General features: G+C 45.2%; 1 protein-coding gene across 2 annotated transcripts in view; it reads left to right on the forward strand.

The window, feature by feature from the left end:
- Positions 1–102: 102 nt before the first annotated feature.
- The window catches only part of PISD (phosphatidylserine decarboxylase), a 15,518-nt gene continuing 6,087 nt past the window's right edge, over positions 103–9,533 (forward strand). The window contains exons 1-5 of one of the 2 annotated variants that reach the window (XM_009280004.1): positions 103–162; positions 4,068–4,484; positions 6,677–6,842; positions 8,957–9,193; positions 9,322–9,460. In XM_009280004.1, coding sequence (XP_009278279.1) covers positions 4,288–4,484; positions 6,677–6,842; positions 8,957–9,193; positions 9,322–9,460 — 739 coding nt within the window. In that variant the 5' untranslated portion in view covers positions 103–162; positions 4,068–4,287. Of the gene's footprint in view, positions 163–3,228; positions 4,485–6,676; positions 6,843–8,956; positions 9,194–9,321; positions 9,461–9,533 lie in introns of those variants that run through there. The other variant, XM_009280003.2, reaches the window with a different exon arrangement.

Raw genomic sequence — 9,533 nt, forward strand, 5'->3', positions numbered from 1 at the left:
GGCCCGGCCGGCGCGTTGGTGGGGTTTGCGTTCCGCTGCTTTGTTCACGTGTCTGAAAACTGCTTTAAAAGGGCGGGTCAGCGTCGCCTTTCAGCGAGTGAAAGCAAAAAGCCGGGACGGAGGAGACCTCGCTCGGCCGCTGGCGCCGCCGGCCGGCATCAGGTAAGGGCTTGCGGACTTGCAGGGCAGATGTGCGAGGTCTGATGACCGGGCGGCAAATAATCGTTGGTCTCTGGCTTGCTGGAAGTTTCGGGAGAGATGTTCCAGAGTCTGGGCTCTCTCACGAGTGATCTCCCAGCAGATTTAAACAAAACCGGTCTCTTGGACCAGCGTTATCGGAGTTCAGGGTCCCGTTAACTTCCTCAGCCGCCGGGAGGGCGGCTGGGGCCGCCGCAGCCGCCGCGGGCTTTGTTCAGCTTGGCCGGGCTCTGCTTTGTTGGGAAGGTGTAACGCGGTTTATGCTTCCGTTAGCGCTCCCTTACAGGGCAGAGAGTTTGCTTTGCAGGTATCTTAAGCTGAAGCATGGTCTTTTTAAACATGAAACGGAAAACATTGCTACAAAATACTAAAATAATACAGCGTATTTTAGGTGTCATCAATTTTCATGTCACTTTGCAAAAGTGAATAAAAGTAAAAAAAGTAAATAAAACTTTTTTTCCTTGCTTCACAGAAGAGATCTTTGAGACTGCGTAACAGGCTTTTTGCACAGAATTCGGGTTTAAGTTTAAAAAACCACCCAACCTTTTACGACTAGCTTAAAATACCGCTTTTTTCCCCCCTCCATTTATAGAATGCAACGAAAACAGCAACGTAAAATTGGAGGAAGACGATCGAAGGTTTTTTCTTACTAAATTAAGCATATTTATATTAATAAGTATTTATTAGCACATTAGGAAAAGATACAGAAAGCTTTCTTCATATGGGAAGTGGAAGAGCTGTAGAAGCCGGGGCGGGTAAGGCGGAGCGCGGCCCGCTAAAAATCACGCGGCCTTGGCAGCCGCGGGCTCTGTCTGCGCTCGCGTTTCCCCGCAGCGTGAGAGCAGTTCTGTTGTGCTCTCGGAGCTCGGGAGCTCCCGGCTGGGCGTGGAGCATCCAGCGTTTCTCCCGCTGGGCTGGCTCGGGAGAGGGTTGGGTGGGAGCGGGGATTACGGGTCTGAAATTAAACGGGTACTGCTGGGAAAGGAAGGGGACCGTTAATAAACGGTCGCCGAGTACCTCTCCCCTGGTTGCAGGACCTTATTTTCGCTGGCACTTAAGTAGAATGCAGCGCTTGGATGCGTACGGTGCATTTTTTAAACCGCGGTTCTGTTACCAAACGCAGAAAGTGTGACCCGAGGGCTTTGAGCGCTCGGACCAGCACATTCCAAGCCTAATGATTCACGCTCATGATCTGAAACCGAGACTGCAGGTTTGAAGTTCAGTTGCATAGTAGTCTTTCTTGCAAATGCCTTGCTGTATTTTTTAAAACTTGAGGGGAAGGGTTTGAGGTAGTAATGGAAAGACGAGTAATTAAAGGGGTCACTGGATTTGACGCTTATTTGAGCTGGCAGAGCAGAACGGTGCTGCGTAGCTGGCAGATTAGCAGTTCTCTATTAGATAATAATTCTCTAGGGATTTATACCTGCTGGTAACTGCTGCTTTTATTTGCCTAACGTGGATTCTGGGTGAGTTCAGACAGGTGGGGCAGTTTGGTACTGATGACCAACCTCCTACAGACCAGCAATCGCCAAGATTCTTGTCTAAACTAATAACGCAGGCTCTGTGGCGCTGCCTGCATCACAAGAAGTCCGGCTATTGAGATGCCATTACATGAGTTCCCCTGTCACGAGCTGGTTGATTACCAGTTCTTGTTCCTTTCCCCATGGAACTCGGGGTGGATTTTTCATTTCAGCCTTCTCACGCTGTAGGAACTGTACATTGCTTCTGGGGCAGCCGCAGCAGGGGTGGCAACTTGCCATATATGTCAGCGTTTAGGCAGGACTCGGGTATTTGCATCTTGGTGAATGCAATGAGGTCAGTAGAATAGAATTCAGGAGAAACATAGGTGGTCTTATTCATCTGAACTCAGTTTTTTTTAAGAAGTGGAGGGGGAAAAAAAAGCTTTTAACATCAATATTTCTCCCCTCCTGGAGAGGAATCTCTCTTGCACCACATTTTTTGTTTTGAACTGAAGGGTGGTAGGTCCCACTGCATTGGGCTGTAGAACATTTCAATGTCCGTTTGTTTTTAGGGAGCAGGTGAGCTATTTAACTTGTTCCGGGCTTTCACAGAATCAGTCTTGTTCAATCTAGAATATAATAATTTCTTGAAAATGTTTTGTGGGATAAGATTGACTTTCTACTGAAAGAGCTGGTGGGTTTACCTCCCTCATCCGTAAGGGAAGAGTGCTGAAGAAAATGTAGATAAGGCTTCTGTTTGCTCTGTTGTCTTTCTGCGAAGTCATGCACCAGGTGAAAGGTCCTCAAAGGAGGAGATTAGACCTTAGACCAGGGAGCGGGGTGCCAGCCTGACCTGCAGGAGCCGAAACGATGTTGTCAATTTAGCTTGTTTCTATGTGAAATTTGGTATTTAATGGTGGTAATTTCTAACGCTCCTGGCAAATGAAGAGAAATAGCTCCCCTGTGCTCCTCGTTGCTTTTCTTTGAATTTTGATGGGATTTGGTTAAGTGCTTTCACCACTTCACTATACAGATGGCTTCATTTTTGTTGTGTAGGAGTTTCTTGTGCCAGCCAGAGAAAGACTGAACGATATTTTAAAGAGGAAAACAAAAAAGTTGGCACAGGGCTCAGGGAGGAAGGGGTGTGTTTTGCGTGCCTTCAGCTGATCTTAAATTTACCTTCTTTCTATTAACTGGATTTTTTTAAAATACGCAATTGTTAAAATTCAGCTGAAACAACAACACACACACAGGTCTTGGAACTTCCTGAGATATAGAATGCTATATAGCAGTTGTAATATTTGGAGTTGAAGGCCAATCAAAATACACAGTTCTTGCTAGAATATTTTCCTTTCGAGGCCTGAGTGGGATGCCATTAGCTAGTTAATTCTAGCTTTTCCTGCTGGCCCTCCCACTTCGCCTGCCTTATCCCTAATACAATACAACCCTTTCCCTCGCGTCAGAGCACCAGTGCTCGTTTTGATCCAGTCTTATCAGGCATACAGCTTTCATGGGTGTTTAGAGAGCTTTGGAAACAATTTTTTTTTTTTATTTTTTTTTTTTTAAACCCGGAATCATAGAGAAAATGTAAGTGAAATGGATAGCCACTGGAGTTAGCCCCCAAACCGTTCTGTGTTGGAGATGTGGTCTGCAGGGTCAAAGAGGGAAATTTCTCTCTCTGTATATTCAGAATGCTCAGATAGAAATACTGCAGCTTTTTGTCTTTAAAAAACAAAACAAAACCAGCTTCCTTTGCTCGTGTTTTGTATTTTAGTGCTACTGGACATAAAAACTGTGACAGTACCGAGAGTCACATAATAGACACGTTAACACTGCTTTTACACCCCATTCTCAAGCTGGCCCTAAAACTGGCTATTTCCTTACGTATTTGGGTATTTGTAGAAGAATGTCCTTTACCTGCTCCCTGTGTGAGTCTTTTGAGATGGAAAGAGACTTCAGGAGATGGATGTTGGTGTCTGGCAATGGTTGTGAAATAGAAAGACATTCCTTTCCTTTCTGTTTTCTTCTTTCCAAGCTGGACATTAGAGCAGGGAAGGATTTTTGGTGCCCAGCAGTCCAGAACTCTTTTAGCGGCAGCTGCTGCACTGCAGAATTGAAGCTGGGAATTATCTCCTCCTCTTCTCCACCCCACTCCTCCTCCCAGCCTCGGATTCAGACCGGCTCTGGGGTTAGCTGTGCAAGGCCAGCTGGCTGCTCATCTGACTGTAGTGCATCGCTGCCCAGCAGCCTGAGACTGCAGGGTGTTTTTTGGAGAGTTGAGTTTCAATGGCCACCCTGACTAGCGAGAAGCAAGGACTGCTTATACGGACAGCTCGTTTCTATCTTGTGCAGAGTCGGCTTTGTAGTGGGATGTTGAAATATGACACAATGCCTGTTTGTTTGCAATAGCTGCAACCCTCGTAGCAGAGATTCAAGTGGGAAACAGAGGGGTAATCCAGAGACAAACCAGCGGGGGAATTAGGAACTGTGACGCCGTGTCCTCTCTCCTGTGCCGGAGCAAGCAAAGGAAAGAGAGGTAGAGGAAAAAAGACTGAGCCTTGCGACCAACCGTCACCCTGACGATGTGTCAGTCAAACACCCTGCAGGGACCAGATCTGCACACAGGGAAATGGTGAGATGCTATAAAGCTTTATCTAACCCTCCACCCTCTTGCTACAACCTCCACAAAGTTAAAATTCATGTCCGGAGGCTGCGTTCAGGGAACGGCGGCAGCAGGAGCTGTGCCGGGGACCAGCACCCACAACTGGAGAGTCCAGGCCCGGCTGGCTCTGCCGGTGGTACAGCAAATAGGAGAACTCGTTTCAGGTACTGTTCAGTATTTTCTGCTTTGCAGGAATGGTGACTGAAGGGAGAAACGAGGGCGGGAGGATGGGAGGGTTTCTGGGCAGAAGGAGCGATGGCCATCTGCAAAGCTTTTGTTTGGCCTAATTACTATAAAGCTCCTTATGCATTGAATTGGCGGAGAAGGGCATGCTGTTCTATGACAAGGGGAATGAGGAGGCTTTCATTCCTTTCCTTTCTATTCTCCATCACTAGGAGAACAGAAAAATTAGCGAGGGACTGCTCTGAAACCAGGCCAAGGCAGTGAGAAGCCCGAGGGCTCTGGAGTGAGCTGCCAGGATGCAGCTCTGCAGGGATTGGTTCATGAGCGACTGCAGTGAAGGGGGGGAGAGCAGTGGGAGGGGGAGCAGGACCTCTGCGCCCGATGCTGGCAACCCAGCTCCCGGCCTTGCCAGCCCTCGAGCAGACCGCAGGCTGGTGGATGGTAAGGATGGGAGGAAGAACGTGAAGTGTCCCTGCCTATTCCCAAGTCAAGTCAGTCCCGCGTCCTACTGAGAAAGCCAGCTTTACCTCTGCCGAGACAGCACTAAATCTCCTCAGGGTTTTTTTCCCCTTGCATTGTGATGCACAGATCATTCTGTATTTTATTTATTAATTCTTGGGGGGAAAGAAGTCGTGCTCACTGCAGAAAAAAAGTCTGAGCCAAAAGCACCATCTTGCATCCCAAAGTGGTGACAGTTGTACCTGCCTGCATGACACTAATTCTGATCCAAGTTTTGAAAAGAACATGTTGGCAAGAAAATTTCCTTTTAATTTCCCAGCTTCTTTCCATCTTGGAAAGACATACACAGTATTTTATAGTTCATCCTTTGCATCATATGATCCAGCGATAGAGCGAGCTGTTCAGAGCAGCCAGAGCGTACCACTTGCAGTTTGTGTGCGCACATGGCTGTATCCTGGTTGCCGGCATACTGCCTTCAGCGGTGTGGGGAGAACAAGCTCTTAGCCAGGATCTAAGTCAGTGCCCAAAAGATTTGAACGTTCTGCCCTCAGGTAGGCAGACTTTCATTTGACATGCGACCTTGGAAATGCCAATGGTTTCTTTATGACTAGAAGCCAAAGAATAAATGGGGACCTGAAGGGTCTCTCATCCAGACCTCCTGCAAGGGTCTGAACTGAGGCCCATGATGTCCTCTGCTAATAAGATGAGCAGCTTTTCTCTCCGAGAGTTACAAGTTCAACTTCTCCCCATGGCCATTTGTGCAAAATGAGTTTGCTCTCAGCCAGGACATCCACATCACAAAAAAAATCATAGATGCGGTTGGTTATGAGGCGAAGTCTCCATAGCCCAATAACCAACTCCCTGCAGCACTAGCGATATCTGCTTTGTCCACATGTTCTCTGCTCAGAGCCAGGGTACGCAGTGAAGGTTTTAAGACCTGGAAAGATGTCTTTTGGAATCAGTTATTTGAAAATTGTATTAATTAACTCAGGAGTGCCACTCCTGTTGTTTCTCAAGTAAGTGCTTGTTTCCTGAAGTTAGTGAATGACCAACAGGTCTGTGTAAATTTGACTCCGAGGCACAATCTAGTCAAGATGCCTTCAACACATGAACCCTCTGAAGGACGTCAGTTTCTTAGGTTTCAAGGATTTCTTTCATCAGAGTATCTGTTCTTTCCTTAATATACATTACAATATACAATTCCTCCGTACAGTTCTTACTAAAGTCCTAGCATCACAGATTCCTAGCTTTCAGAATATTGTTTGCTGTCCACTTTGGCTATCCAACAGCTGGAGCAGTCACAAAACACTTTCTGGGGATGTAATCTTCTGATATTTGGAAGAAGCAGCTTTGCTCTTTCTTATTTCCACTGTAAACTATTGTGTTATGTTGTTAGTTGCATGAACCAGCTGTGACTGTTTTCAGATGTCACCTGCAAGTGATCTTGCCTTTAATTTTTGAGGGTGTCGCTCATAAAATGTGACCTGTGAGAGTGAACACCATTTTTTTGGACAGAGGATTTTTCTTTTCTTTTTAAGGTAAACTGGTCTTCTATTTGGGAAGGGGAAGAACTGACCAAAATAAAGGAGTAAAGACTTGCAGAATCAATGTTTAAGTAAAGATTAGCAGGAATAAATCATCCCCAGCTACCAGAAGCTGGTGGTTCTGAAGCTGAGATGGCTGACCCTCTTATGTTGTGTATGTAATCTTTCAGGTTGCAATTTCCCCAGCTGGCCCTGAGGCGAAGGTTGGGCCAGCTAAGCTGTATGTCTAGGCCTGCTCTGAAACTCCGTTCTTGGCCTCTGGCTATTCTCTATTATCTTCTGCCTTTCGGTGCTCTTAAACCCTTGACCAGAGTGGGATGGAGGCCTATGAGCAGGGTAAGTGTGAGCAGGTCTCTCTTGCGCTTCGTGTATGTTAGTTCTTTTATACCGAAGGGAGCTGGCAGCAGCTGTTGGATAGATCCTTAATATAGAACAGGCTGATGATCACTAGTACGAAAGCAGAGATGCAATTCACGTTTCCCTTTAGTTTTTACTGTTCATAGTTGTGCTGACTAACTGCTTCACAGACAAGTCATTTTTTTCAGTAGCAGAGAACTTTTGTCCTCTAACGGTCAAGGGTCTACCCAGGAAAATCAACAGAAACTTTTGAATTAATTCAGTCACCTCAAAATATCAGGGCTAGGATAAGGCAGACCTGCTGGTCTTCTCCAGTTCCCTTTCCTGGCCACATGGAAATGGTCTCTTGCTTTCTGTCATTTTTGCACAGAGAGGGTTTGTTCCTCAAGCTCTTTGAGCATTTGTAATCCAGCCTGTCCAAACGGTACGCAAATCTCTGCTCTGACACTGTTGTGAGCAGGGTGTAGGAAGCCTTGCACGTGGATATTCTCTGCACATATGCAATTTCAGAATGCAACAACCACAGAACTGTTTTGATTGAAAACTGCAACGAAATTGTGGTTAAGACTATTTCATTGAATAGCTGTTCTGTTTGATCCCATCAACTTGAAAACCAGGCTCTTTTGAAGAGAAGGGCCTACCAGGAAATACCACTTCGACAATTTTTGTGATTTTACAGCAGTAGCTGCATATTCTCAGTATTTGTGGAAAACTGAGCAAAATTGATTTTAGAAATTAACACTGTATAAGGCATGTCAAATAAAATGGCAAAACATTTTTCCTTCAGTACTTCAGCTTATATAACCTAAGGTACTGTTGATTCAGATGTTTTTATCTGAAGTAAGATTAGGTTGCTGTTTTCTTTCTGAAATATCACTGTATTTTAATGTGATGCAGGATGGCGATTTGTGAGTGAAATCTTAATTCACTCTATTTGATAGGATGGACAGGCTCTCAGCCAGTGTGTGCTTCTGTTTGTGTTTATGGCTGTTTTTTTCAAGACTTAATTATGAAGGATAGGATATGATTAATATTGAGAATAAATGATGACTCTCACTAAGAAAAAAACCCAACTTTTAGTTGGGAGTTAAATGTAGCTGAGCTGCACTGTTCAAAAAAATTGTACTAGATTCAGCAGATAACTACTTCTTTTGCAAAACTGGTTTCGGAGGGTTCAGTGCCCTTGGTCCACACCTCCCATCCCCTTGATGACATCGTGGTCATACGAGCTTTTTTTGGCTGATACTAAGTACCACAAACCCCAGCAGAGTGACCTGCTGGAATTGCCAACAGGAAGACACTGTCATCTGTCCAGTTACATCAACAGCATATACCTCTTACCAACATTGTTTCATTTGTTTTTCTTGCTACTAAAACTTACGCTTTGGTGTAAGTCCAAAGATGTATTTCTACAGGAATAAAGGCACTTTACTCTTACAATTGGCAACTCTCGTTGTTGCGAGAGGAGTAAGGCTGGCATAAGTTCATAGCGGTGTAGCTGCATCCACATGGGTATGTTTCTTCGATTGTACTAGTATCATTAGAGCAGTACAATACTGGGATGTGGAAAACACCCTCATTAGTAGATGCATAGAGAAGCACGTCATTGACTGAAAAAATAATTTGTCAGTGTTCAATTTTCATTTGGTTATTCACAAAAATTAATACATTGGTAATGTTAAACCCTTCTGACGAGTGTTCTAATAGAATATGTGCAATGTGTCTTTTTTTCTGTAAGCCTCACATTGGGCAGTTTCCAGTTACTTGAATGTGGAGCTTCAGCCTGCAGGGGAGTGGAGATTCTGGCTTCAGTATAAGGTTATAGTAAGTTTCATCCCGTCTCTCATCTGCTCTCATCAGAACGGAGGGAGTGCGGATGAAGCGCAGTGTTAATTTTTTGCTGACTTAAAGGCCACTTTGTGTGGTGTAACCCACTGAATTCAAGGGAGTGGTTAGCAGGGACAGTTTGATCCTTTCTGGTTTATGAGGAGAAGTAAGAGAAAGCCATCAGTGGGAACGGTTTATGGGGAGAAGTAAGAGAAAGCCATCAGTGGGAAGAACTGAATGACGTGGTGTAATTCTTCTTTCTTTAGGTTGCTCTGTACAAATCAGTACCAACTCGGCTGCTCTCACGAGCCTGGGGTCGCCTGAACCAGGTGGAGCTGCCTACATGGCTCCGGAAGCCTGTTTACAGCCTGTACATCTGGACATTTGGGGTGAACATGAAGGAGGCAGCTGTTGAAGATCTGCATCACTATAGAAACCTCAGCGAATTCTTCCGCAGGAAGCTGAAACCCCAAGCGCGGCCAGTCTGCTGTTTGCACAGTGTGGTGAGTAAAAGGAAATGAAGGCTTTACACTACACTACCAGCTTCCCCCCACCCCCCAAAGGAACGTGTCTGCTTTATGAGGAATGAATGAATTCCTAATGTGTTTCTCTTTTTTTCTCTTTGCTGTAGATTAGTCCCTCTGATGGAAAGATCCTTAATTTTGGACAGGTAAAAAACTGTGAAGTGGAGCAAGTAAAAGGGGTTACTTACTCTCTGGAATCTTTCTTGGGACCTCGCATCTCCACAGAGGAACTGCATTTTAGCCAGGGTGAGTTCTGCATTTATTCTGCTCTGCCCTTTCAGTGTTCTCAGAGATCATGAGAAAAAAAATTACCTCCTTC

The sequence above is a fragment of the Aptenodytes forsteri genome, unplaced genomic scaffold, assembly GCF_000699145.1.
Source record: "Aptenodytes forsteri isolate BGI_AS27 unplaced genomic scaffold, ASM69914v1 Scaffold323, whole genome shotgun sequence".
NCBI classification, from domain to species: Eukaryota; Metazoa; Chordata; class Aves; order Sphenisciformes; family Spheniscidae; genus Aptenodytes; species Aptenodytes forsteri.